At 46.1% G+C, this 26951-nt stretch overlaps 5 protein-coding genes and 1 gene segment (V, D, J or C); 4 read left to right on the top strand and 2 right to left on the bottom strand.

Annotated features, from left to right (window-relative positions):
- The first annotated feature begins 365 nt into the window (after window positions 1-365).
- On the top strand, window positions 366-839 carry LOC139346074 (Ig kappa-b4 chain C region-like). The segment is given in 2 exon segments: window positions 366-399; window positions 511-839. Coding segments are annotated over 2 exon segments (363 nt in total).
- Window positions 840-1500: 661 nt separating this feature from the next.
- pomca (proopiomelanocortin a) lies at window positions 1501-4909 on the bottom strand. Its single transcript, XM_070984599.1, has 3 exons — window positions 4835-4909; window positions 3737-3857; window positions 1501-2774 (listed from the first exon to the last, which is right to left on the bottom strand). The coding sequence occupies exons 2-3, from the start codon at window positions 3851-3853 to the stop codon at window positions 2250-2252; spliced, it is 642 nt and encodes a 213-aa protein (XP_070840700.1). The 5' UTR covers window positions 3854-3857; window positions 4835-4909; the 3' UTR covers window positions 1501-2249.
- Window positions 4910-8117: 3208 nt separating this feature from the next.
- Window positions 8118-11591, top strand: LOC139345911 (angiopoietin-2-like). The gene is made up of 6 exons (XM_070984795.1): window positions 8118-8938; window positions 9455-9689; window positions 9866-10000; window positions 10361-10577; window positions 10985-11180; window positions 11278-11591. The coding sequence occupies exons 1-6, from the start codon at window positions 8297-8299 to the stop codon at window positions 11422-11424; spliced, it is 1572 nt and encodes a 523-aa protein (XP_070840896.1). The 5' UTR covers window positions 8118-8296; the 3' UTR covers window positions 11425-11591.
- Window positions 11592-11863: 272 nt separating this feature from the next.
- Window positions 11864-14480, bottom strand: ndufb9 (NADH:ubiquinone oxidoreductase subunit B9). Its single transcript, XM_070984842.1, has 4 exons — window positions 14355-14480; window positions 13141-13333; window positions 12787-12900; window positions 11864-12234 (listed from the first exon to the last, which is right to left on the bottom strand). Exons 1-4 carry the CDS (start codon window positions 14441-14443, stop codon window positions 12103-12105), a joined length of 528 nt encoding a protein of 175 aa, XP_070840943.1. The 5' UTR covers window positions 14444-14480; the 3' UTR covers window positions 11864-12102.
- Window positions 14481-14694: 214 nt separating this feature from the next.
- Window positions 14695-19319, top strand: tatdn1 (TatD DNase domain containing 1). Its single transcript, XM_070984856.1, has 12 exons — window positions 14695-14807; window positions 15654-15719; window positions 15798-15847; window positions 16288-16351; window positions 16492-16635; window positions 17024-17066; window positions 17332-17417; window positions 17501-17541; window positions 17672-17748; window positions 18508-18578; window positions 18716-18842; window positions 18957-19319. Exons 1-12 carry the CDS (start codon window positions 14729-14731, stop codon window positions 19057-19059), a joined length of 951 nt encoding a protein of 316 aa, XP_070840957.1. The 5' UTR covers window positions 14695-14728; the 3' UTR covers window positions 19060-19319.
- Window positions 19320-19662: 343 nt separating this feature from the next.
- Window positions 19663-25565, top strand: rnf139 (ring finger protein 139). The gene is made up of 7 exons (XM_070985448.1): window positions 19663-20177; window positions 21850-22505; window positions 23274-23421; window positions 23515-23621; window positions 23707-23958; window positions 24276-25475; window positions 25548-25565. Exons 1-6 carry the CDS (start codon window positions 20015-20017, stop codon window positions 25056-25058), a joined length of 2109 nt encoding a protein of 702 aa, XP_070841549.1. The 5' UTR covers window positions 19663-20014; the 3' UTR covers window positions 25059-25475; window positions 25548-25565.
- The last annotated feature ends 1386 nt before the right edge of the window (window positions 25566-26951 follow it).

Raw genomic sequence — 26951 nt, 5'->3', positions numbered from 1 at the left:
TTTCTCAAAAAATTGATTTTTTTTGTTTTTCACGTTGTCACACAAGAAGAACTCCAGTCACCACTTCTGAACCATGAGAAAGTTTGATTTGATGACTTTTCATCCATAAATATGTCGTTAACAATGTTGACTTTAATGAACAAATCAAACACACATCAAGTGTTTGTTCTGTTTTAGAAAGAAATCTTACAGATACAGTAAAACGACGTGAACCAGAGGAAAAAAGTTCATCTTTTAACTTTAAAAACGTGTGCGTCGCTGTTTAAACACGACCATGGAGGAACGACACGCCATTTTGAACGTTTTATGTTTAGCACTGAAACCTGACTGCTGTCATGGTTCGTCAGTGATGCCTGTCTGTTGCCATGGTTACCGAGCTCAGAGAGGGAAGTGAAACCAGTAAGACCAGTTTTAATGCAATCTAAGAAACGCCAACGAAACCAGACGCCTCCTCCACTGCAGCCAGGTGGACGGAGTTAATTCACCTCGTATTTATCTCACCTTCTGCAGTGGGTCGAGTCGCCCCCACCCTGACGGTGCTGCCCCCCTCCGCAGAGGAGCTGCAGCAGGGGACGGCCACGCTCATCTGTCTGGCCAACAAGGGCTCCCCCTCAGACTGGACTCTGTCCTGGAAGGTGGACGGCAGCAGCAGCAGCAGCAGCTGGGAGGAGAGCAGGAGCAGGATGCCGCTGAAGGACGGCCTCTACAGCTGGAGCAGCACCCTGAGGCTCCCTGCAGACCAGTGGGGGACGGTGGGCTCTGTGACCTGCGAGGCCACCCAGGGCTCCCAGACTCCCCTCTCACAGACACTGAGGAGAGACCAGTGCTCCCAGTCCTGACTCACTGGGACTGTGCTGCTGGTTCTCCTCTGCTCCTGCTCTCAGTGTACGCTCTGTCTCTCTCTTCGTCTTCAGATCACCTTTTGATTGCTTGCAGTGATGCTGATATCCTCTGTGTGTCGAAACAATAAAGAACATGATCATGATAAACATCTGATCACTTGTGTCCATGTTTGATGACCTCATCATCATGATAATCATCAGTCAATAGTTTGATTTAAGACATTCCCATCAGCAACACTTGTACTCTGTCATGTCGACCCTCTAAACTAAATGGTGAACATGCTAATTGTTAGCATGTTAGCACTGTGACCTGTTCAGGGACTGCAGATTAAAAGATTAAAATTTACTGTCTGTTTAATATTGAAAACAAAATCTTAGCATGCTAACGTTAGCATTGAGATCAAAGTATGAATATATCTGTGTATATATAGATATCAGAGTCAAGCAGGTCAATTTCCTGTTTCCTCCCATTGTTCAAACTCAGACTTTTGAGAATTATAAAGGTTTATATATTATTATCATATTATTAGATAGATAGATAGATAGATAGATAGATAGATAGATAGATAGATAGATAGATAGATAGATAGATAGATAGATAGATAGATAGATAGATAGATAGATAGATAGATAGTAAAAACCATGTCTCATGTCGTTTGCTTGCAAATCACTTTATGTTTTCATGTCATATACAGATATTTACATAAATCCACGTAGAAAACATTTGTCTCTCATCCTCTCCCTCTCTTCGTCTTCGTGTTTCTGATCCCTGTGGGTGGAGGTACAGACAGACGAATGTCTGTTAAAGGCATATTATGCAGGATTTTGCTGCAGGCGAGACGTTTGTGGGAGTCAGCCAATGACAGCGCGCGGACCGTGAGGGGCGGGACTCTCTGACTGTGGAGGAGGAGCAAACTTTGAATGGCATGTTTAGAAATCCTGCGTAGTATGACTTTAATGATTTTCCACGTCCAATGAGAATTATCTGCTGCCTCCATCGGCCAATCGAGAGCGTCCTCGATCATTTATTCAAATACTTGAAATGACATATTGGTTTTCTTGACAAGCAGCCGTTTCACAGAGCTGCAGAGCCTCTTAGTGACGAGTTCAGGGTGAATAGACGCAACAAACTGTGTGATGTTTAACAAAGGAGATCTCTGCCTCCACATTTATCCTCGTGACAATAAAGGTGTAATCAGTAATTCCAAATCTAAATCAACTCCTTTTAGCAGAAAACTCTGCGGTTTGGGAAGATTGTCTCCTAGAAATTACATTTATGGGGCATATTCATGTCAAATAAGGTGCAGCTATTTTGATAATTTAGCATTTAGTGTTGTGTAATTACTTTGGAGGACCAATCAGTCTCTTCCTTCTCCTTCCTCCTTCCTTCCTCCTTCCTGTCTGCTCTCACTTCCGCTCCTGTCCGTCTTTGTTGATGACGTTTTTGAAGAGCGTGAGCAGCGGCCTCTGGTTGCGCTCGGCCCAGCTCTTCATGAAGCCGCCGTAGCGTTTGCTGGCCGGCGGGCCGCTCCAGCGGAAGTGCTTCATCTGGTAGGGGCTGTCTTTCTTCTCGTGGCCGTCATCCGGGAGCTGCTCCTGCTCCTCTTCCACCACCTCCTGCGCCTTCTCCTCATCCTCTGCTGCTGTCATCTTGCTGGCAAGCTCTCGCCTCCTCATCTCTCCGGGGAAAACCTCGGCCGACTCCTCCTCCACGCTGTTGGAGGTGTAGACTTTGATCGGGCGGCGCTTTCGCCCAACAGGCTTCCCCCAGCGGAAATGCTCCATGGAGTAGGAGCGCTTAGCCTGAGGAGAGGAAGGGGAGAAGGGAGGCAGAGACTCAGGGCCTGATGAAGGAGGAGGTTGGAGGTGGGCATCGCCCAGGATGGCGGGCATCTCGATGGGGGGGGCGGAGCGACAGAGCTGGATACACTCCTGCAGGAGCAAACACAGGAGATGAATTAGGATGTTTACTGCAATGAGTGAACGGAGGAGAGAAGAATGAAAGGCAACAAACGGAGGACATTTCAGTCCTCCAAAGGACTGTCTGTGGACTGGGACCCGCTTTAAGAGTAAAACTAGGAAATAAGTAAATATTACAACACTGAAACCATCAGAAGTTTCTTTCTGAATGCTGGCAAGCGTCTCTTAAAGCTCCACAAAGTGATTTATTTTCATATCCAGACTGAATCGAATGGAGGGCCACTCGGTGGTCGAGGGCGTAAGGCGCCAAACATGAACCACAGCGTCCCTCTTTGAGAGCTCTCCTGTCATCTCTGTGCTGTCAGCTCTGCTTTAAGGGTCTCAAATATCCCCTAAAAAACAAATGTTTTCCAGAATTCAACAGGGCCATTAGTGGCGCCAAAAGCCCTTAGTTCTACAGCTCAATGCACGCCTCATTTAGCTGCTGTAGTTCATACTTTCAGATTAATAAAAGGTCAGTGTGTAATGTGAAAGTGCCATTCAGCAGCTGGAGTCAGATGTTTCCCTCAGGAGCTGACGGAGACCAAAAACAGAGATGAAAGAGAGAGAATCACGCAGAGCACATGAAGCAGAGGCTGAAGGCTCGAAGCTGTCTGGATGACATAAATGAGACGTTATCATGAGCAGCACAGGTGCTGATGCTGAGGGTATTTTCTAACTTTAGACAGACTTAGAGTTTCATCCTGCATCCAGTCTTTATGCTAAGCTAGGCTAACAAAATCCTGACTCCAGCTCCAATAATGGTGGTTTCACCCCAATCTCACCCATAGTTTTCTCTTATTCTTCACATTGGAGTTGTATTATGTATTGTGGTTAATCCTGTGTGTGTGTGTGTGTGTGTGTGTGTCTGTGTGTGTGTGTGTGTGCGTGCGTGCGTGCGTGCGTGTGTGTGTGTGTGTGTGTGTGTGTCTTACCAGCATGTTGCTCTCAGAGTTGACCTCCTGACAGGTGGGATGCTCCAAGCACTGACTGACAGCTCCTGTGGTCACGCCCACCACCACCACAGCCACCAATAACCACACAGGACGCATGCCCCTGCCGACCAATCAGAGACAGCAACACATGCACGAAGGAAGAAATTACAAAATAAAAGCATCTGACCCGACAAACACAGTCAGACTCAGTTCAGCTGAATTCATTTAGATTTAATTTGTGTTTCCAAAGCAAAGTGATGGTTTAAAAAGAAATAAATGTAAAGAAGTAAATCATCCACAATACGAATAAACCCTTACAATTAATAATATAAAATATGAATGAAGTCTTTTATTTCGAGCATGGTCATGGATATGAAGCATGAGACAACAATGAATAAAGTAACAATAATAATAATGAATAAGGCAATAGATAAAGAAATAAAGAAAAGAAAACAAAAAAAAACAAAAAGAACAAACAAAGTAATGAGTCCAACATGCTCGAAAAGGAGTAGGAAGAAATAAAAAACTTATTTAATCCTACCCCATCCCTATTTTGTTATTATTATAATATAATCTACCAGAATAAGTAAAACTCTGCTTTTCTTGAACTGCAAATACGTGTATCATCATTATTATTATTATTATTATTATCATTATTATTATTACTAGTAGTAGTAGTACTATTTAATGTTAGATTATTAATTTCATTTACATTTATCCCAACATCATTATTCTTGTTTTACAAATACACATAAAAACTTCTATTTGTCCATTGTTACTTAACTGGCTTGTTTACTTTGTTCCTGGTGTGTTGTTGTTGTTATTGTTGACACTTTTGTGGAGTTGTTTTCTATTAGTGTAGACTGATTTTTATTTATTTAATTAAATTTGCAACATATAAAGTCAACAGACACAACATAGACAACAACACCTGCATATATAAAAATAATTACAGTGTCATTACATTAGTATGAACCTATATAATATGTATCTATTTGATGTTACAGATATTTTTTATTTGAGAAAGAATTAAAATGAAGAGTTTAAGACAGAAACCTAAAAAGTGAAAGTGCATAAAGAGATGATGAAGAAACTCACCGCGCTGTCCCGTCTCTGTCTGTCTGCTGTTTTCTTGTCGTTTGGCTGTTGGACAGAGATTTCTGCTGTTGCCTTCCACTTGTGTCCCTCCAGTCAACCAGACGATTTTATACCTTGTCAGCCAAGGACACACGCACGCACGCACACACACACACACACACACACACACACACACACACACACACACACACACACACACACACACTTGCTCAGATGATGTCATCATTACCTGAAGTCTCCCATCATTCTCTCGTTCATGCTTGTAAACACAGACTGCTGCATGAAAATGGACAATCAATTAGATATCATCCCTCTCTTCCACCCACCCACCCAACCACACACACACACACACACACACCACCACCACCACCACCACCACCATCATCCTCATCCTCATCCTATCTCCGATGAGCTGCCACACAAACAGCTCTGAGGCTGTAAAGAAAAACAACACGTTACAAAGATCAAAGTCGTGGTTTGAAAAGAGAATTTCCAGTTTGACTTATCCAATGAAAACCGCTGTGGTCCAGACTGAAGCACCTCAACGCCGACGGGCTGGACTGCAGTGAAGCTCATGGTCCCCAGAGGATGAATCCTATAGACTTTGGCGATCCCTTCGCTTTTCCTCTGGCGCCACCATGAGGTTGATATTTGTGGTTTTTTGAGAAACTTTTACCATGAAATTTGGTTCAGAGTTTCCCCTCAGGACAAATTCAGCATCATCAGGTCAGAATACCCAATACTTCAGTTTATGACATTCCCATCAGCCTCAGCTGTACAACTTGACTGTGCACTAATTAGCAAACATTAGCACGCTAACACAGTATATTAAGATGGTTAGCATGAACCTGCTAAACATCAACATGCAAGCATTTTCACTGTGAACATGCTCGTGTAGCAGACTCAGCCTTGCTCAAAGAAATGTTAATATGTAGTCCTTTTATTTTATCGGTCTCTTTTCACCTCGGGACTATGTTTATATTGTCAGTGTTTCCTGTTTGTGTGCGGTACCCAGGACAATCCACATTGTCCTTTGACTTGTTAGCAAGAAGAGTGAGGACAAAAACGTAATCACACACAACAGACAGAAACATGTTAATCTTCCATCACCGCTTACTGCTCGTGTAGCTGAGCGTTAAATGTCAGTCGACATATTAAACAGATTAACACCAAAGTGACATGTAGTCACGGGGTGAAGAGGGGATTCAGACCTGTGGGTCAGGGTCTAGTTACACCTGCTGCACAGCATCTTTCCGTCATCTGAGCCCTCAGTGTGATTAATGATGGATCTGCAGGGGATTGACGTGTTTAACGGACCACCGGGGAAAAGGTTAGTGAGGACGAACCACCATGATTCAACATCCAACACGAACTTCTGTTTGAGTTGAGCTTTAAGGCTCCACTCTTTCCAGATCATGTCATAATATTGTCCTCCAAAGAGCTGCCGTGGCACATCAAAAACTCATGTGTCTGTTACACAAATGAAGCTTCCTGGTAGGTATAGCTGTCCTTGAGGTCACACAACCCAGAGTCTAAAAAAGTTAGGGAGCCGTCTAAGAACAGAATCAGTCATTTCCAAACAAACTGTGTTAACTGACAGCAGTTTATTGAAGTGTCTCTGAGTCCATGTATTAATCTCCTTCATCCAGTCATGTGTTCACAATGTGGTGAACCTTGCTCCATCCTCGCTGTGAACGACTGAGCCATTAGAGACAGAATTAGTCCTTCATGTCAGTCTGTCACGAAAAAGTCATTTCTTTGAGTTGTTTGTTTTTTTCTGTTTTTCTAATGGGACAAACTGACGTACGCGGGTAAATATAAACCCATTAGAGGCTCCAACAACCTTGAAGCTCCCTTCAATCCATTATAGACACACACACATACACACACACATACACAAACATGTTTGAAAGAATATAAAGACGTCACGACACCAATGACATTATCGACACAGTATCAGAACTGGAGGCACTTTATACACCAAAACATGCAATTAAATTGAGTCTTTCTGTGTGTTTGTCTTCGCTGAACAGAAACAATAAATTATACACTCATGTTTAACTCGAGGACATAGTGGACAAACCTGCACTGTCTTGTAGAGCCACATTGCTGGCATGGATACATTCACAATGTGTTTTTTCAATGCTAATCTAATTTATACATTTATGTTTCGTTTGTTTGCAGATGACGTCATGTTGTTCTTTTGTTGTGGTGCAAACTGCAGATGGAGGGCAAGAAGTGATTTTCCAAATAGGAAGCACTATAACACACATTCAAAATGCAGATGTTTTGCGTTGTTTATGACTCAAATCCATCAAACCAAGAAACCACAAGGAGCTTTTATCAAGTACTAAAAGTTGTTGTTTATGAGGGTGAAAAATGCAAGAAATTGACAGAAAAAAGCTGGAAAAAATGGTTTGTTAACTGTCTGCAGATGAGACAAGGTGAGTCGGACAATGGTGGAGTGGATGGCACACGAGCACAGTAAGAACTTTCCTCCATCTATTTAAGGTCACGTAACTGCAAACAGCCTATTATTTGCATTACAGTTACTACTTCAAAAGAGTTTTGCACAGAAGATTTTCATGATGTCATGACGGAAGTCTCTGAGCAGAACTGCGGCTGACGGATCACTAGAACTGCTGTTAGCTTCAAAACGTCGACACAGCGAAATGTGAGGCCTCAGCAGAAGCTTCCACAGATGCAGATGTGCTTCCTTTAACATGACTTGTAGTCATGTTACTCTAATCTAATATGTAATCTATTAGCTTCCAGGCCAATGGCTGTCAATCCCCTTAGAGGATTATCAGGATAAGATGTCATACCCAATGCTGAACACACACATGCACACACACACTCCTGGCTGTCCTGACGCTTCCATTGAGGTGAATTCAGTGCTGGGATGCTTTACATGGCAGGTAGGTTGAATACACACTCTGTGTGTTTCACCATGGATATGAAATTCATGTTAACCAAAGAATCTTCAGCTTCACTGAAAGTGTTTTCATTCCTTCTGAGCATTTTTCTAAATTCATCATGAGTTATAAGTTAGTTTTGCTGTTAATGTGATATTTTAATCATGTGGTAATGCAGCATCACACTGATGTAAAACTGCTTCTCTCACCTACTGTTGCGCTGATTTTTGGGCTGAACACGAACTCTCTTCCACTACAGTCCAGCGAATGTTGAAGCACTAGGCCTCGTGCCACTGGACCAGGTTCAGCACCTTCACGGAAACCTGGCTGGGATGGTCGAGTTTAAAGGGTTACAACCAGTTTGTGTTCAAGTCACAACCTAAAACTAAACTTTAGCCTAACTTTGGGCGAAGTCTGGACCTCATTTTGCTGCTGTGACTTCTGACCCCCGATGCTGATCCAGTAATTGAAACTGATTCTACTAATGACTTCACTCAAAGTTGCCTTGGACAAAGGTCAGCAATAACCAGGGAGGGCAAGTTGCTGAATGTTTAGGATGAAGCGGCGATCCATTGTACTGGTTTTTGTCTTACTGATTGGCTGGTGTGGGGAGTCTCTGGCCTCTGATGAACAGCCAGACTTTGGACATGATGAGGATGTACATCCCAACACCCTCGTAGAAACAAACAGGGACGTGCTGGATGTGGACTCCCAAGCAAGCAGGAATGTACTAGACACAAACATTGAGACAAACTTCGACATACGGGACATCAACACGGACAACTATGAGGATGCTGACTGGCATCCTCCTTCTTCCCTACTGGAAACACACTCCGACCTGCCCCCGGACGCCCCGCCAGTGATTCGCAGCGGCAACAATGGCTTTAACAACAGCACCAACCAAACCTTCAACCGGACCATTGGTAGTTCATCGGCACAATGCGGAGAGTACAGCAGCCAGCTGACATCTAGCGGCCAGTGCCGGCTGATGGCAACGCTGCCTCCGGTGTCTTTGGGAACGTCCCCGAAACGCTGCCCGGATATGTTCCGCTGTACAGACGACATCTCACATTGGCTCCACGAGAACGAGAACAGAAAGGAGCAGCTGGAGGAGCTGAGGGAGACGATGTCAGAGCTGCAGGAGGAGCTGAGGAACCACCAGCATCGAGTCAAGGCCCTGGAGATGCAGGTACACTGCTGTGAGCGTCTTTGTAGAGTCAGGAAATACAACAGCGCCACCACCTGGCAAACAGCGATAATGTTGCTTGTTATTACATTATTATAATAAAGCAAAAGATTATTGAGGCAGTTAAAACACAACGCCCTCCTTTCTCTCTCTGTCTCCGTTTATCTCTACCTGTCTTCATGTCTCTGTCTGTCTTTATCTCTCTGTCTTGACACCCACTAAGTCCTCCTTAACCCTGAATGCTAACAGGATTAGGTGCAGGCCTTTTGGCTGGGGCCCCACATCCTCTAAGAGTCTGACTGTCCTGTAGAGCATTTTTCTGGGCTGCAGTGTCCCTGGCCCCCGGTCAAAATTAAGACTGCAATCTGGCTTTGTGACACAGTGCCAATGGTTGCTGCTGCAACTTTTTCGGAGACTTAACAGATCTGTAGACCAACTTCAACTTCACAACAATGAGAACTTCAGCAGCGCCCTCTACAGGTGTAACGGTCTCCTTTCCTCTCTCTTTCCACCTTTCAGAGTGAAGACGATGTTGGTTTCAACTCAACCTTTGACCAGCGGCTGCGTTCTCTGGAGCTGCGTCAAACCGAGGCCGACACGCTGCTCCACGTGCACACGGCGCTGCTGCAGGAGCTGCAGGTGCAGCTCCGCAACCTGTCAGCCACCGTGCGGCGCGTGAGCCGCAACACCGGCTGCACCATCAACGTCATCAGAACTGCGCCGCTGCTCGGGCTGCGAGACACGCTGCGACCAGGTACACATGCAACAAACACCGTGGCGAGTTGTATTACTGCCACAAGCTAACACAGGCTAACAAACAAACAACAGCAACACAAACTCAACAACAGTCAGTGGTCTCATTAGGTTCAGTGGACTGTTTGATTGCTTCATGATTCTGTGTGAATCCTTCTGTCTCTCTCTGTCTCTCAGATGGACAGCACCTGTCTTTCTGTCCATCAGACTGCGCGTCTCTCTATCACAGCGGTGTTCGACGCTCTGGAGTTTACAGCATTGTCCTGTCGCCTGGCGCCACGCTACCTGTCTACTGTGACATGGAGACTGAGGGTGAGACACACTGTATACTGCACTTCATCCACTATATATGCAGCAGAGAGTGGTTCAGACACTAAGGTATGGACACAAAGGCATGTATAACACCTGAAATTGGACAATATTCGTGGTTGGGACAATAAGGAGCTCCTGAGCTCCCACTAACGCCTCTGTCCCGTCCACACTGTAATGTGTGAACTGACTAAGCCGGGGTTCTGCAGGATTGCTGTGTGGTCATTTGATTGCACACCTGAGGATATGACTAATACCTGTACTCTCTTTATGTCATGAGGTTCTTCTGAACCTTAGATACAACGTTGCACGAGGAGATGTTTTTGTTCCGTTCAGCTCGTAGAATGTGTGCATGTTTGTCAGGTGGGGGCTGGACGGTTTTTCAGCGGCGGCGTGATGGCTCTGTGAGTTTTAACCGCGGCTGGTCGGAGTATCGCGACGGCTTCGGTGAGCCACGAGGAGAGCACTGGCTGGGTAACCAACAGCTCCACCTGCTGTCCAACCACGGCCACTACAGCCTCCGCATCGACCTGCAGGACTGGAGCCACGCCCACAGACACGCCCTGTACCACACCTTCAGGTAGACAGACAGGTAGAAAGAGAGTTGTGTTTACTGAAGGCTGAGTGGTTGACGAAAGACATTTGGTTTTCAGGTGTTTCTGTATTATTAAGCACCACATGAATTAGATGTTGACGTGTGTGCATAAAAAAAGTCTAAAACTAGCAACTGAATGTATCTTTAACATCAGTCCTTTACCATGATATATGTAACCATCGATGCAGGCAAAGACAGAGCTAGCTGAGCTAATGCTAATTAGCTAGCTAGCTGACAAAATTTGGAGGTAGTCATCATCATTTCAACCTGTCTGCTGCAAAAAAATTACTATGAACCTGCAATATACAAAACCAGAGAGCTTGACAGGTGCAGCAACAGTCGCTGAGGGGTGGAGGCAGTGCAGGTGATGGTTTCTTCACCTCCTCCTGCAGGATAGAGAATGAGGAGAACCAGTACCGCATCCACGTGTCGGGTTTCAGCGGAACGGTGGAGGATTCGTTCGGTTGGTACCACGACAAGCAGAGCTTCAGCACACCGGACACTGGCAACATCTGTGCTGAGATCAGCCACGCAGGCTGGTGGTTCCACCAGTGCTTCTATGCCAACCTCAACGGCGTCTACTACAAGGTAGGACTGTGGACAAGAAGCGTGAGACACAGGTTGACTGTCCATGAGGACAACATTAATGTTGAGACAATGTGTTGAAGCTGTGTTTTTCCACCAGGGGGGGCGCTACTCAGTGAAAGCTCAGAACCTGCTTGGGCCAGATGGCATCATCTGGTTCTCCTGGAAGGATTCAGATTTCTACTCTCTGAAGGCGGTCACCATGATGATACGGCCACGCAACTTCAGGCCACACCTGTCGCCATAGTGATGGTGTGTTTGTCACTGAGCACCAACAGTCTGAAGCCCTGCTAGCTGCCACAAAGACTCACTCAAGAATAATTAAGTATTCATCCACAGCTGAAAATAGTCCCCAACAAATGCACTAGTTTGTCCTGTAGGACTAAATTGTAAATTTGCTAACATTTTTTAAAGCTTTTTTAAGAACTGAGCCTTTTTTTTTTTTTCAAATTAAATATATTTCTTTAAAAAAACTGTAATTTTTCAATCATCATTCATTGAAGCCTGAGTAGGAGCCAATGGACTTGAAGCTGACAGCGCTAACAGGAAGTGGTCTGATAAACAGCTCCAGCATCCATTAGGCTGCTGTTCACCTCAAAGCTCGACACCTGAACAGAGTTAGAACAAGACCACTCTCCCATCTGTCTGCTAGATATTATACACATTAAACAAAAACCATTCAACCATAACTTTCATCATACATTTATTTAGTGGAACAGTTACAGGTATTAAGTGATTCATCAACATCTCAAAGTCACCAAGCTCCTGAAAGAGTGAAAACAGGCTGGTTGACTCCTCAGAGATGACTCTAATAAAACATTCTGTACAGACAGATGGTTCAGTAGGTCAGCCAGTCTCCCTGCTGCTGTTGTGTGATGCGGAGAGTTTCCCCTTAGACCGCGGGGGTGACCGAGGTGGAGGGGGTTTATGCAGGGCGATGCCTGGGGCGGGTGACGGACTGCCACCACAGAGGAGGGAGGTCGCCCTCCTTGCGGGCAGGAGGGAGGGCTTCGGTCTTGGCGGCCCCGGCTGGAATCTCAGCCTGCAGCTGGGCGACCTGGAACCAGGCAGGGGGAGAAAAGTTTACAACAGGGGCTGCGAGTATCAATTATTTTCATTATCAATTCATAGATTATACTTTTGTCTATGAAACGTCAGAGAAAAGAATCACAGAGCCAAAGGCGAACACTTTACATCGTTTACTTTGTCTGATCAACAATCAATTGGCAGGTGGTGATAAACAGAAAAAATGTTTAATCTCTAACATTAACAGAGAGGCCATGACATGCTGCCTGACTGAGAGCTTCACTCTACTGCCACCTGGTGGCGTTAACTGAGACTATTCCCTTACAGCAAACAGAACAACCGCTCTGCAGACTCACCAGGATAAAGTACTGTGCTAGAAACACATGTTGTTTTAGATGTAAAGTCAGGTGACTTTGAGCAGTATTGACCTATTCACACCTACAATTAACACAAGTTTCTCCTGGGTCAATGCTTAAGTGTTAGACAGGTGACTGGGTAGTATTGAGATGCACTGAGAATACTGTAATATCACACAAACAGTTGGCACGCGTCCTGCAGACTGACGGGACGCTGCACAGCCCACCTCTTTGTCCCAGCTCTGCAGTCTCAGTTTCTTCCACTGCTCTCTCTTGGAGAAGTAGTCGGGGTACATGGCCTTCTCCGAGGGGTGCCAATGGTCCAGCAGCCACTCTGGGTGCTACAGGAACAAAACAGAGCTCAGGACTTCCATCATGGAACATTACGCATTTCCACATCACGTTTTCATTACAAATACGTCCAGATAATCATTCCTAACAAGCTAAGATAGACCACCTGATAAAAAACAGGAATTCTAAGTACAATGCTGTTGATTTTTTGAAGCTTTGAAGCAAGAGAGAAAAAAGGGGATTTATTTCTCGCCCTCCATCCAGATGAAGCACATGAAGCCCCGCCTCACCTTGTAGCACTCATATCGCTCGTACGAGGTCCCTCCAGGTGAGTCGGGGAAGATGTAGGGCTGGGGATGTTGGTTAGCCCAGAACTCCTCCTCTCCTGCCTTCAGCATCAAGGCGGCCTTCACCATGTTCTTCTCATCCTTGTTGTCATCGAAGCGAGCCCGCAGCACGCAGGCGTAGAACCGATATTTGTCTCTATAGCAGGAAAACATACTAATTAAACATCTTAACTTATATGACCGATAGAATAAATATGATGATACAGTGAGAAGGAAACACAAATACAATCATTATTTATGAATATGCAATTATCAGTCAGTCCAAGACCGGGGGACATTTAGTTTACTCTCACAAGACAAAAAAGCACAAAATCCTTACAATGGATAACAATAATAATTTAAAATGGAAGGACATCAGACTTTTATTTCCACCAAAAAGGCATGTCTGACATATGTTGGCCTGCACAGTTTATGAATAAAGTTTAATGAATGCTGTCAGATCTTATAAGCTGTATATTGACTACATCTACACTGACTCATTTCATTAAATCTCACCTGCTCGCTGATTAAGTAACATTTAAACCCTAACCCAGTGTAAATAAGTCCCTTAATGTGTGACTTAAACAGTTACTTGATGAATTGAATGTGAATTCATGACTCTCCTGTTAACTGATGTGAATAAATGCTGGACCTGAACCTTATGACTGCTGTTTGGAGCAAACTTTTACAGAACAGAGTTTGAAGTAGTGAAAATATTACATCTGCCACCTGTACAGAAACAAATGCCTAACCTTTAAAGTAGACAGTATTTATGAAAACATCTAGTTATATCCAGTAACAATTATCAGACCGCCTGTCGTCAGACGGAGTAAAGTTAAAATGTTATTGCTCTCTTATTGCTCACAGATTTCGACGCTAGCTGGCGCACGCTGAAGGTGTAAATTAGCAAATGATATTTGAGAAATATAACTAGTGTTTAAAATGAACAGGAAAGTGTTGGGGTCACAGTCTGCTTTTTAATGGAGTGGTTGAGCAAACGAGAATAAGGACTGAGCTGTGGAGCTGACGGACTTGAGAAATGAGTGACCTGGCTAGCAGCGACGAGGGGTTAGCTTAGCTGTTAGCTTAGCGGCAGAGCAAACAGACTGCCCCACAGCGGATACACGCTCAACTGTCACTATTCAGCACGAATCTTAAGCGCAGGCAGTCCCTCTTACCTAAAGATGCACCACGACTCGAGGTGTCTCAGTGATTTCTTGTAAAGCCGCAACACTTTTTGCTGGTGAGTAAGATAAGCAGAGGCCATTTTCAGCGTCCCCTGTCACCTTCTCGCCGAGCAGCGCGGAGGATTCTGGGAGTTAGCATTCGATTAAACGTTATAACCGTAAATGCCTACAAAATGCGCAAAACATTTAATGTCGCTGTCGTTTTCTCGTTGATCAGGGTTTAATCACAGATCTTAGTAATTCTGAAGTAAATTAGCTCTATGTTGTATTTCACATAATTCTGAATAAGAGGGAAAATTAGCCGTAAGCTAGCTATTTCAGTGATGCGACTGTCTCTCCTACAGTAATTAAGGTATTGCAGCATTATGGTGTTGGTGGGAGCTGCATGTGTGTCTCTTTTCAGAAGTTTTTCTCGTACAGCCATGGCCCAGCACAAATTCATCGGTAAGACACTTGTGTTTAATGTCTAGATTAATAAAGTATGAAGAAAACGTAGAAGACTGGGTGTCACTATGTGCCGGCGTCTGTAAACTGACAAGCTCACGTGTAGTTAGCATGGAAGCTATGAGTTAGCTCTGCTGAGCACGACAACAGAGCAGTGGCAGAGCTGTGCAGCTGTGAGTGTCAGCTGGTTTGTGTTCGTGACAGCTGATACTGAACCACTGTCAACAGCAGGTAGTGTGTTGGCATTAAGGTGAGGAATCCAGGTGGAGTCATGAAGGTGGTGAAATACCTGAACCCAGTTTGTGTTGCTCCAAAGAGGAAATCTGAAGCTTTAACCATGAAGAGCTGAGCTTTGAAATATAGAGCTGAAAGGAGGAAATCTACAGGAAATCAATTGGCAATTAAGATAAGTCCAAAATCAACTGAAATGTAATTTATCAATCATGACCCACATGATGCAGCACACAGTGAGTGACCATGAAAAACAGCAGTACAATGTAATACTGCGCAGTATACTGCAGTAGCCTTAAAATACTGCCTTAATTAAAGTGGTAACTAGAGCTGAAACATGCAGTTGATTAATTGATTGACAGGAGAATTATTTTGATAGATGAATCATTGAAGTTATTTATGACTAAATATTTGTAGGTTTTGAGTTGATGTTTGCGGAAAACTAAATGTTTGGTGATGGAAAAACTGATTGATTGATTGATTGATTGATTGATTGATTGATTGATTGATTGATTGATTGATTGATTGATTGATGGAGCACTTCACCAGCGAATCACAGGAACGTGTTTGGTGACATGTTGCAGTATTGATGATTTCTGACCTCTCCGTCTCCAGACATCGGCGTGAACCTGACAGATCCCATGTTCAGAGGCCTCTACAGAGGGAAGCAGAAGCACGACGGTGAGCGGCTTCTCTTATCGTCTCTCGTGGGCTGTTGAGGCGACTTTAATCTGAGACTAGCTGTGATTTTTTTCACAGATGACTTCGATCAGATCATTGACAGAGCTCTTAAAGCAGGGGTTGAAAAGGTGAGACGTGCGTCCATCATTTGTCCTCATATCAAGGGGCTTTGCAGTGTTGGTCCAGACTGAAATATCTCAACCTCTGTTGGATGGATTCGTTTCAGCTGAGCGTGGACATTCATGGTCACTGGAGGATGAATCCTGCTCATTGTGTCCACATGAAGTTTGTGGTTTGAGTAGATGTTTCAGCGACCATCGAGCCCTTCCTGTCACCTCAGCCACACTTTGGATTTGATGCTAATTAGTTAATGTTAGCATGCTAACATGCTAAACTGGTGGTGAACATGGTAAACATTGCACCTGCTGAACACCAGCACGTTATCAGCATTGTGAGCATGTTAGCATGCTGATGTTAGCGTTTAGAGCGCTGCTGTCGACTCTTTGTGTTTTCACAGCACGCTGAAAAAAAGCCTTGAAATGTCTTAATTTCTGTTGCTTTGCTCCAGTTCATGATCACAGGAGGAAGCCTTGAGGACAGCAAGGAGGCCCTTAAGCTAGCTGAGAGCAGAGGTAATGATAACAGTGACAAACGTGTTATTGAGTGCGACCAAATGGTTTCTGGTTGATTTTCTAGAATAATCTGCCAGCTGCTTTTCTCCACGCTGGACTTTTCTGACTTCATATTTAACAAGCTCCCTTCTTCCTCACAGATGAGTTTTACTGCACCGTCGGCTGCCATCCCACCCGCTGCACCGAGTTTGAGCAGAATGGAGAGTCTCAGTACTTCTCAGGGCTGAGGGAGCTGGCGACAGCCCACAGAGGAAAGGTGGTGGCCATCGGGGAGTGCGGACTCGGTGGGTACTCTGAACGGCTGCATGTGTGCAGTAACAAAACACAGATACAGACGACATAAGGAACAGAAATTATTCAAATAGATCCGGTATGTTCAATCATAAGATAAGACAAAATAAACCTCTGTTGATCATCAGGGGAGAAATGTGATATGATGCACTAACCACCGTATGTGGTGTGATCATTTAGGAGTTATTGTATATGTTGCATCTGTTATATTGAATATATAATGTAACGTATTTAACATATTTATTTACTTGTCAGCGTAAGATTGATCTCATACAAACCGTAACGTGATAAAATATGATGCAGTTTAGAGAAGTTGGATGTATTTCTGCTCATTAATATCTTGATATTATAATGTGTGTCATCTTTGTTTTCTTGCTCCAGATTTTGACAGGTTGGAGTTTTGCCCAAAAGAAACTCAACTCAAGTAAGTTTATTTGTGTCTATTGAGTGTGAGAACTGCTCCAGTTGGCTTTCGACCCTTTGAAATGTACCTTTGGCTGCTTGTGATGAGCTGTGAGCAGTTTAACCGGAGACGATTCGACCAGAGAGCACGTCTGAAGCCGCTCAAGCATTGAGGCAAACGTGCGTTCAGCCTTTACTCTGCTGTGACCAAAGAGTTGTTTGGTCACGTCAACAGTGATTGATCTTCAACCTGCGCTCTTCATCGTCTCTGCTCTGCTCTGGAACAGATACTTTGAGAAGCAGTTTGAGCTGGCAGAGGACACCCGGCTGCCCATGTTCCTCCACTGCAGAAACTCCCATCAGGAGTTCATCGGTGGGTTTGTGCACCTGAGACCAGGTCTGACTCACGAGGGGGATTTTTTTTTTTTACATGTTTCTTTGTCTCTGCTTTGACAGACATCATGAAGAGGAACAGAGACCGCTGTGTTGGAGGAGTGGTGAGGACATTTGTCTTTTGCTGTGTGCTGTTCGTTAAAGATCACAGTAATTCAGAGATAATGAAAAGAGCAGAACGCAGAAATGAATGCGCTGCAGGTGGAGCTGATTCCTGTTCATTTCCTCCTTCAGGTCCACTCGTTTGATGGGACTGCAGAGGACGCCGCTGCCCTCATTGAGCTGAACCTCTACATTGGAATCAATGGATGGTGAGAGGACCTGACAGGAAGCACACCTGGGCTCAGTGTTTGGCTTTGACTCCCTGTGAGGAGCCGCCCACTGGGGACCTCCCCCGAGACCTGAAGACCTTCAAGGGCTTTTTTTCTGTTTGCATGTGCAGCTGCATTCTGGGAACTACATTCAGCCCTTTTCTTGTAGTACAGCCGCAGTAATAATGAAGGTCCTGAACAGGATGTACTGTGAAAACGTCCCTCTGGTCTGAAAGCATCATTTGTATTTAAAAATCTTAGAACAGGTGTTCAGTTTCATTAAATTAGATTGATCCTAAATTGAATCTCCACCTCTCAAACAGTGACTTGTATTAACGCCCACACACCGGACGAGTTCAAGGATTCACTTCCTGTGTTGGTGCAACCTCGTGGCCTTGCAGGTCAGAGTTCACCTTGGTTTAATTTGAATGATATGCACAGGTGACCAGCAGAGATGAAGTAGTCGTGCTGCGTTTGGGAACATGAAAGTCACTGTGCCCCCACTCTTTTTAATGTATTATATATATTTTAATATATTTGTGGTTTCTTGACACTAATTTAGCTGAGATGGGTCCCAAAATACAAACCCTGACACCTAAACTCAGGTCAGATTTCTCCTGTAAACGCTGCTTGAGTTGTCGTGCAGCTCTGTGGTTCACACCTCGGTTTTTAACAGGTGAAAGGTCATTTCTTTATGTAAAGGTGCATCTTAGTCACACTGTAACTTCACCTGTGTTTATCATTATTTCTGTTTTTCAGTTCCCTGAAAACAGAAGCCAATATCGAAGCTATGAAGTCCGTCCCCACTGAGAGGCTCATGATAGAAACCGGTGAGTTGCGGCCAGTTTATTCTAATGAAGGTATTTGACAAAGAGAGGTAAATAAGAGGTAAATAGTTATGAGACATTCAGATCCAAGCCGCCGTGCTTTATGGATCAGCGATCAGTAACTTCCTGCTCCTTCCCAGACGCTCCATGGTGTGGCGTGAAGAACACTCACGCAGGCTCCAAATACATTAAAACGACGTTTCCCACGAAGAAGAAATGGGAGGCAGGCCACTGTCTGAAGGACCGGAACGAGCCCTGCCACATCATGTGAGTGACAGCAGGGTGACAGCAGAGGGTGGATCCAAGTGGACAAACACCATTTTTAAACCCATCAGGTGCTAAATTTACAGCTAACGTGCAGATTTGACTGTTTGTCTCCAGACAAGTTCTAGAAGTGATGGCGGCAGCGAGGGAGGAGGAGCCGCTGGAGCTGGCCAACGCAATCTACAGCAACACCACCAAAGTCTTCTTCAGCTCCAGCTGATGATGAACCAGATGAAACCTTCAGGAAGCTGCTGAGTGTGTGTGTGTGTGTGTGTGTGTGTGTGTGTGTGTGTGTGTGTGTGTGTGTGTGTGTGTGTGTGTGTGTGTGTGTGTGTGTGTGTGTGTGTGTGTGTGTGTGTGTGTGTGTGCATCTGTGTCTGTTTCCAGGGGTAAAACTCTCTTTGCCAATTTTGAAAAGTTAAATAACTTCTAATCTGTCTTCTTCTGAAATAAAAATGACTTTTTCATGAGTTCCTCCTTAATGCTGAAACAGTTACTTATTCTCTGTGTTTCGTGTACAGACAGTATGTCTGTAAACATATATATATTATTTGTTTTGTTTTGTTTTTTGCCAGAACTTAACCAAAATTTGATTTACATTTGAAAGGACACAAGATGGAAAGTGTAAAAGATAGATAATAAGGAAAAGAACATAAAAGAAAAAAAAACGTTTTACTATTATTTAGATGTGTCGTCTTTTTTGTTTTTATATAATGTAATTTAAATGAAAAGAAATAAACATCTGTGAAACATGCAACGTCAACCGTCACGCCCTCTGACGTTGTCTGTTACGTCACGTACGTCTGAACCAACGGCCACGCAACCTGTAAGGTCTCTTCCTGGAGCGGTAGGAAATGGCCAAAGCGGAGATATCCTGATATTTTTCACGATAGGAGACGAGACGGGACCTGAGGAGAGCTCTGTTGAGTAACCGCTGGTGGCGACAACACTGCTGATGGGAGCAAGAGGACATTAAAGAGAAGAAGAAGAAGAAGAAGCAACAGGAGGTTGAGCTGGGCGGACATGGCGGATGGCAGCAGGTTCCCAGCTATCAAATAAACACCAGGCGAAGCGAAGCAGGAGGCGACAGGCCGCTGCTGGAGGACTTGGACTTATTTTAATGTTTCATGGGTAGCCGGGACTCCCCGGGACTGTAAGCCCTCCACTGAAGCCGTATGGCGTCCACGCAAGCCCGAATAGGCCAGCAGGCCTTAGCGGTGCTGGATGTGGCTCTGAGAGTTCCCTGTATCTTTATTATCGACGCCATTTTTAACTCTTACTACGACCCTGGTTCGGGATGGGCCGGTGCGATGGGGAAGGTGTTGGTCAGAGTCATGGGTAAGCATCTAAAAGTGCAGTGAGTCCAGACAGTGAGACAGGAAGGTGACAGCTAAGGTAGCTAGCTGACGTTAGCATGACGTTAGTCAGCAGAGTGAAGCGATGTCACCTGTCAGGTCGACCGGAGCGCATTCACACACCTGCTGTAACGTCAGCACCAGCCACACTGAGCTGACTGAGCTGAACTAGTTTGTCTCAAAGCTAATTCAGGCTCATTTGACGTTAAGGTGTCGCTAGCTAGCTGCTAACGTCAGGTATCTTATCACAGGTGTCCCCGCCGGAGTCCAGCCGAAGTCTCGGTGACAGTCCGTCATTCATGTCCGAATGCGCTTCTTCATCCCTGTGACTGGAGAAAAAGCTCTTATTTTGTCTGAATCACGGTGTGAACTCTGTCACTAGAAGCTGATGTGAGCCATAACCGCGACAGCTGTAACGATTACTTTCGTCTCATTAATCGTTTGGTCGGTCAAATGTCATCAGTTTTCCAAAGCCCAAATCTTCTCGTCTAAATGTCTAAATGTCTGTTTAACAGGAGTCCAAACCGCAAATATGTTCTGTTTGTTGTCAAAGAAGACAAGAAAGCCAGGAAACGTTCACAAAATATTAAAAAATGTAACTTAGAGCGACAGAAGTGATTAACATCGATCGATCGATCAATCAGTCGTCATCTTGATTTCCTTTCATTGGAGTATTCATGACCTTCCACCTTCATGTTTTTAACACCCTTTACAGGCGTACTTTAAGTTGCTCAGTGCCTTTAAACTCGTCCTCAGTAATCCCAGCTGCTTTCTTCTTTTCTTTCTCCAGCCTCTCTCTGCTCAGTGTTTGGTCTCTGCTCACACACACACACACACACACACACACACACACACACACACACACACACACACACACACACACAGACCAGCTTACATAACTCTGCCTTTGCACAGTGCGTTGACCTTTGAGCGGCTCGGCCCCGTCAGCGCCCTCTTGGTGTCAGTCTGGAGCTCTGGGTTTGGAGAGGCGAGGGGCTAAAAAAGGTGCCCTCAAAGTGGGTCAGCCAACGCTCTCATGTTTCCTCGGCCCGTGAGTCTTCATGTTTTGTACCGGCACGTAAATCTACGCACGTTTACCCGAAATAAGACTGAAAAAGTGATTAAAAGCAGATTAGGAACAACAACTGAAGACACCACTTTCACAGCAAAGAGGAGTTTAGCCAGTGAACTCCTGACAAAGCTAATCCAAGGTTACGTTGCTCTCAGCTAAAGCTTCTTAGTTAAATGTTGTGCGAGGCCAAAGGTCAAGGTGGCGATGTGATCAAGGGTATGGACAGTCAGGTGGTCACGCTGCTGAACGACTGTTAACATCTGGGTTGTTACGCCTCATGTTTGACATGTTTGCCTGCTTTGGGCCATTAATCAGGTTTAGTTTAATGATTTCGGCTGTCAGCAGTCATGAAAACAAGATAACTGAGATACGCGCTGTACGAGTCAAACAGCTCGTACGCTGAGTTGAGGGAGCCTGAGCTCAGGACAGCTCGTCCCTCTGCAGCGATGATTGTGTGGACGCTGAGCAGCGTCCCTTCACTCTGCTGCTTGTCTGCAGGCTGATTGTTTCCTCTGCTGTCAGACAGGAACAGTTGACCCTTCTGTCCCTTTAATGTTCGTCCGCTGTGTCTCGTGTCTCCCAGGTGTCCTCATCTCCAGCGTGGTGCTGCTGCTCTCCCAGAAAGCCTTGTTCAAGTTCTACACCCTCTTCTTCGCCGTTCTCCTCGGCATGGCGGCGGTCCTCTTCAACTACTACGCCACCTCCCACATAGACTTCTACAGCGCCTACTACAAAGCGGCGCTGGGCTTCAGGCTGCTGCCCCGGAACGGGCCGACGCTGTGGCTGGGCATGGCCGCGGTCCAGCTGGTGTTCGGCGTGGGCTACGTGTTCCTGCTCAACCTCCAGTCGGTGTTCGCCGCTCTGGTGGTGCTGGACATCATGATCCCCCTGTGGGGGCTGATGATCGAGCTGCCGGCAGACGTCAGGCAGCTGGTGGCCGTGTTCTCGGGCCTGGCGCTGGCGCTCAACACGGCCGTGTGCCTGGCCGCGAGGCTCAAATGGTTTTACTACTCGTGCCGGTACGTCTACCTGCTCGTACGACACATGTACAGAATCTACGGGCTGCAGCTGCTGCTCGAGGACACGTGGAAGCGGATCCGATTCCCTGACGTGCTGCGGGTCTTCTGGCTGACCCGGGTCACCGCCCAGGCGCTGATCCTGGTGTACGTGGTGCGGGCGGTGAGGAGGGAGAGCGGCGACGCCACCGGGGGTGCTGCAGACGGGAGCTCCGACTCACAGGTAAGACCAGAAGTCCTAGATTTCACTCACGAAGCTCTGAAGGTTTTTCCTGCTGTGGACAGCAGCATAAGGAACATTTTTTATTTTTTTTCACTCCATATTTGTTGGTTTTAGTCTTTCTAAAACATTTTCTCTGCGGTCAGAGCGAACAGTTTGCTTTCCCTCTTGTATTAATGAGCAGTAATCCAAAGATTTCAGATATTATTTCATCACTTTGTGCCTCAGCTGGAGTAGTTTGCTGCCTACATGTATTTATGTTGAAGGACAAGTTCATTAAAGAAAAAGAAACGAACTCATTTAACGAACAAATCACTTTACTCAAAGGATTCTCTTTGAGGATTTGAATTTTTTATTAATTCATTTATTTGATGATGTCATAAGATATCAATGCAGCAGAACCTTCGTAAAGCCCGACCAACACACGAGCCTCGGCCAGTTTCAGTATTTCAGAGGTGAATTTCATCAGTTTGTCTGTTAGCTGATCAATAACGAGAAGTTTCAGTACTAAAATACCAAAGATATCAAGTTTGAGGTCAGTGAAAACTCTGTTGAGTTGATTTTTCTTCTGTAAAACATGGAGCTCAGTACGTGTCGCAGTCATGAATCTGCTGTGACCACATTTCCAGATGCATGCGGCTTCAAGGATCCAGTGTCAGTCGCCTTGATGCCGTGTGTCTTCATCTGTGCGCCTTTGTTGGAGGCAGGATTAAACCTGAAGTTAAAATCTTTCAGCTGCAGTAGAAGTGTTGTAACTGTGTGACTGCGCAGGGTTACCTGCTGAGCTGGGACGTGTTCTGGGATCTGACCAGTAACCTGATCATCTCTGGCTGTGATTCCACGCTCACCGTCCTGGGGATGAGCGCCGTTATCTCCTCCGTCGCGCACTACCTCGGCCTCAGCATCCTGGCCTTCATAGGTACGTCTGAGCGCCTTTCCCCGCTTCAGAGTCTGGACTCGGCTGTAAGGATGCTCCTGAAGTTTGGTGTTTTGTCTTGTTTCGACTCTGCAGGTTCGACGGAGGAGGAGGACAAGCGTTTAGGCTTCGTGGCTCCTGTTCTGTTCTTCATCCTGGCTCTGCAGACCGGCCTCAGCAGCCTGGACCCTGAGGAGCGCCTGGTACGTCACTGCAGGCCGACTGATCACTGAGCCGGGTCTGATTAGTGGATGCAGTGACTGAAAACTGTCCTCGCTTTGATTTAAGGTGCGTCTGAGCCGGAACATGTGCCTTCTGCTGACGGCCATCCTGCACTTCATCCACGGCATGACCGACCCCGTCCTCATGTCCCTAAGCGCCTCCCATGTCTCCTCCGTTCGCCGCCATTTCCCCGTCCTGCTGGTGTCCCTGGCGCTCTTCGTGCTCCCCGTGGTGCTCAGCTACGCCCTCTGGCACCACTACGCCCTCAACACCTGGCTCTTCGCCGTCACCGCCTTCTGCGTGGAGCTCTGCCTCAAGGTGAGGACGGAAAGAACATCATCTTTTCTGCTCGTGTCAAAGGTGTTTTAGAGTGTGAAGTAATTGTACTACATTTTATCCAGAATTGTAGTATTTCAGTAAAGTTGTTTGAGGGACAGCGTGTGAGCTTTCATAGACAGCGGCACAGATCTTTGGACGTGTGTCTCACACTGCTGCCGTGCTTTGTCCTCCGTCTTTGTTTCATTAGCAGCGCTCTTAATGGTCTCTCAGACGTTGCTGTTGGTGGCGTCTGTCTCATCCTCTGTCCAGCTCAGTGCTGGGTTTAGTCTCTAACTGGTTTCCCTCCGTCCGTCCAGGTGGTGGTGTCACTAACGGTCTACGGCCTCTTCATGGCGGATGGCTTCTCCAACGTCCTGTGGGAGAAGCTGGACGACTACGTCTACTACGTGCGCTCCACAGGCAACATCATCGAGTTCCTGTTCGGCGTCATCATGTTCGGAAACGGCGCCTACACCATGATGTTCGAGTCCGGCAGCAAGATCCGCGCCTGCATGATGTGCCTGCACGCGTACTTCAACATCTACCTGCAGGCCAAGAACGGCTGGAAGACCTTCATCAACCGCCGCACGGCCGTCAAGAAGATCAACTCCCTGCCGGAGGTGCGCGGGGACCAGCTGAGGGACATCGAGGACGTGTGCGCCATCTGCTACCAGGAGTTCGCCACCTCGGCCCGCATCACGCCCTGCCATCACTACTTCCACGCGCTGTGCCTGAGGAAGTGGCTCTACATCCAGGACACGTGTCCCATGTGCCACCAGAGAGTTTACGTGGAGGAGGAGAGCCGCGACAGAGGCGCCTTCTCTAACAACAACGGGGGCTACGCAGCGCCGCAGGACGCCGCTGCCGCAGCCCCGCCGGCGCCGGGGGACAACCAGCACGGGCAGCCGGCCGCCGAGCTGCCGGCCGACGGAGCCGCAGCCGGCGTCCAGGCCGCAGGAGGCCCGGGGGAGCTCAACAACGAGCTGCTGGAGGACAACGACAGCATAGAGTACGACGAAGACGAATGGGGGACTCAGAATGGCAGCACGCCAATAGAGGAAGACTATATCAATGATGACACAGACTCCACCGAGGACTGACAAGAAGAGATCTATAGAAAAGAATATACATATATCTTTATTATATTTAAGTTAAAGAGAATTATAAAAGACAACTTCAGCATCTTAAAACCGTCAGGGATGTCGTTCTGTTTGTTTCCTGTTCGTTTCTTTTTTGTTTCTTTTCCTCTGATTCGGGTTTTTCTCTACAAGGGCTCGTGGAAAGAGTTAACTGCTGCTCTCGCTCTGAGTGTGTGCGTGCGTGTGCACGTGTGTGTGTGCGCACCAGGGCTGCATGATGTCGACCAAAAACCCACTGTTGAATTCTCCTCTCCGGATTAGGTTATTAAAATCAAAGAGTGGAGCGTCGGCGTGACCACAGCTGTCTTAACACAGTCTCCACCCCAAAGCCTCAAAGCTGACACACATCAGCACGTCACGGGATCAGATGATCAGCACGTCACGGGATCAGATGATCAGCACGTCACGGGATCAGATGATCAGCACGTCACGTGATCAGATCATCTGCAGCTCCTCCTGGAGGCATGTAGAAAAGAAAAGAAAAGAAAAGAAAAGAAAAGAAAAGAAAAGAAAAGAAAAGAAAAGAAAAGAAAAGAAAAGAAAGATGAAATGAAGCCTCACTTCAGTCACTTCACAGCTTTGTCACACGTGCAGCCCTTATGTGTATTAGTGTGTGTGCGCGCACGCGTGTGTGTATTAGTGTGTGTGTGCGCGCGTGTGTGTATTAGTGAGCGTGTGTGTGCGCGTGTGCGTGCGCCCGTCGACTTTTAATGTGCATAAAGACGTCGTGGGGATGCAGTTCCTGCTCCTCAGCGGGTCTTACTGGGGAAACGCTGCAGTGTGTCAGTCTGTTAACGGCACAACTGTGGAGCGACTAAACAAAGTGGAGCTTCAGTCGGTCTGGAAGATTTGGGAGTTTTGAGCACTGAAACCTGCTGTCGCTGCTTCATCCAGCTGTTTTTATTCAGCCAAACACGATTGGCTCGCAGGCTTCATCAGGTTCGCTCGCTTCCTCCTGAGAGGTTTTAAAGCAGCCTCGAGTGCTCTCGAATCCCGAGCTGCAGATCGATCACGGCTCACGTTTGTGTCCTTAACGAGCTCGAACAGAAGCTTTGTGAACTCGTCCGGAGAGCGAAGCAGTTTTCTGTCGACTGCAGCGACCAGAGGAAACACAGAGGCGACTTGCTACTGTAATCACTGATATACCTCTCTCATTAATTACTACTGGTCTCTTGTGTGACCTCGCCTACGTCTGTGTACGTTATTGTACATATATTCAAACAAAAACGTGCACACAGTCTCCCTTAAGATAAGAAGAGTTTTCTTTTTTCAACGATTCTACTTCCCTCGTGTCTGCTCACATAAATCAGTGTTTAGTTTGCTTAAACGCTCGTCACAGACGTAGAAAGAGTCGTTCAGAGCGATCGGATGAAGCGATTATTTCTGGATCTCGTGTCGTCTGCCGGGTACTTGCGTTTCTTTTCAAAGGAAAAAAGCACCATAATTTGTTTTCCGTGTCGATTATTGGTCATGTTGTGAGAGCAGATGTCATTTTTATTCCCAGAGGGGGGGTTGCATCGCCCAGTAAACGCACCTTTTTGCCTCTGATCGCGGTTCAGGCAGCACACCATGAAGACTGCAGCTTTCCGAGGGCTCGTTCTGGTCTCAGGGTCCCGTCGCACAGCTGGAAGAGCCTTTTCACTAAATTATGAATCTGAATTTCCAGGCCTGAAAAACAAAGACCCAGAAAACCTGTAGGAAGCGTGTTTTCGCCCGCTGTGACGGTGCAGACCCCTCAGTGACGGCAGAGATCTTCACTCAGAGTTTGTATTGGAGGCTTTGAAGCACAGCTCCTCCACAGCGAGTATTACCTTGTTTAGACTTCACAGCCTGAACGTCTTAAGGGTTTGAAAC

Source organism: Chaetodon trifascialis, chromosome 17, assembly GCF_039877785.1.
Source record: "Chaetodon trifascialis isolate fChaTrf1 chromosome 17, fChaTrf1.hap1, whole genome shotgun sequence".
NCBI classification, from domain to species: domain Eukaryota; kingdom Metazoa; phylum Chordata; class Actinopteri; order Chaetodontiformes; family Chaetodontidae; genus Chaetodon; species Chaetodon trifascialis.
Note: the sequence above shows the minus strand (reverse complement) of the source record. Positions and strands in the feature narration are given on the sequence as shown.

Coding starts and splice junctions, on each gene's coding strand:
- pomca (XM_070984599.1), bottom strand. CDS start 3,853: ATGCGTCCTGTGTGGTTATTGGTGGCTGTGGTGGTGGTGGGCGTGACC. Junction 2,775..3,736: donor ACTCTGAGAGCAACATGCTG/GTAAGACACACA, acceptor TTGCTCCTGCAG/GAGTGTATCCAGCTCTGTCG.
- LOC139345911 (XM_070984795.1), top strand. CDS start 8,297: ATGTTTAGGATGAAGCGGCGATCCATTGTACTGGTTTTTGTCTTACTG. Junction 8,939..9,454: donor TCAAGGCCCTGGAGATGCAG/GTACACTGCTGT, acceptor TCCACCTTTCAG/AGTGAAGACGATGTTGGTTT. Junction 10,001..10,360: donor CTGTGACATGGAGACTGAGG/GTGAGACACACT, acceptor CATGTTTGTCAG/GTGGGGGCTGGACGGTTTTT.
- ndufb9 (XM_070984842.1), bottom strand. CDS start 14,443: ATGGCCTCTGCTTATCTTACTCACCAGCAAAAAGTGTTGCGGCTTTAC. Junction 13,334..14,354: donor GAGTCGTGGTGCATCTTTAG/GTAAGAGGGACT, acceptor TTCCTGCTATAG/AGACAAATATCGGTTCTACG. Junction 12,901..13,140: donor AGCGATATGAGTGCTACAAG/GTGAGGCGGGGC, acceptor TTGTTCCTGTAG/CACCCAGAGTGGCTGCTGGA.
- tatdn1 (XM_070984856.1), top strand. CDS start 14,729: ATGGTGTTGGTGGGAGCTGCATGTGTGTCTCTTTTCAGAAGTTTTTCT. Junction 15,720..15,797: donor AGGGAAGCAGAAGCACGACG/GTGAGCGGCTTC, acceptor TTTTTTTCACAG/ATGACTTCGATCAGATCATT. Junction 17,542..17,671: donor ACCGCTGTGTTGGAGGAGTG/GTGAGGACATTT, acceptor TTCCTCCTTCAG/GTCCACTCGTTTGATGGGAC.
- rnf139 (XM_070985448.1), top strand. CDS start 20,015: ATGGCGTCCACGCAAGCCCGAATAGGCCAGCAGGCCTTAGCGGTGCTG. Junction 20,178..21,849: donor GGTGTTGGTCAGAGTCATGG/GTAAGCATCTAA, acceptor CGTGTCTCCCAG/GTGTCCTCATCTCCAGCGTG. Junction 23,422..23,514: donor CAGCATCCTGGCCTTCATAG/GTACGTCTGAGC, acceptor TCGACTCTGCAG/GTTCGACGGAGGAGGAGGAC.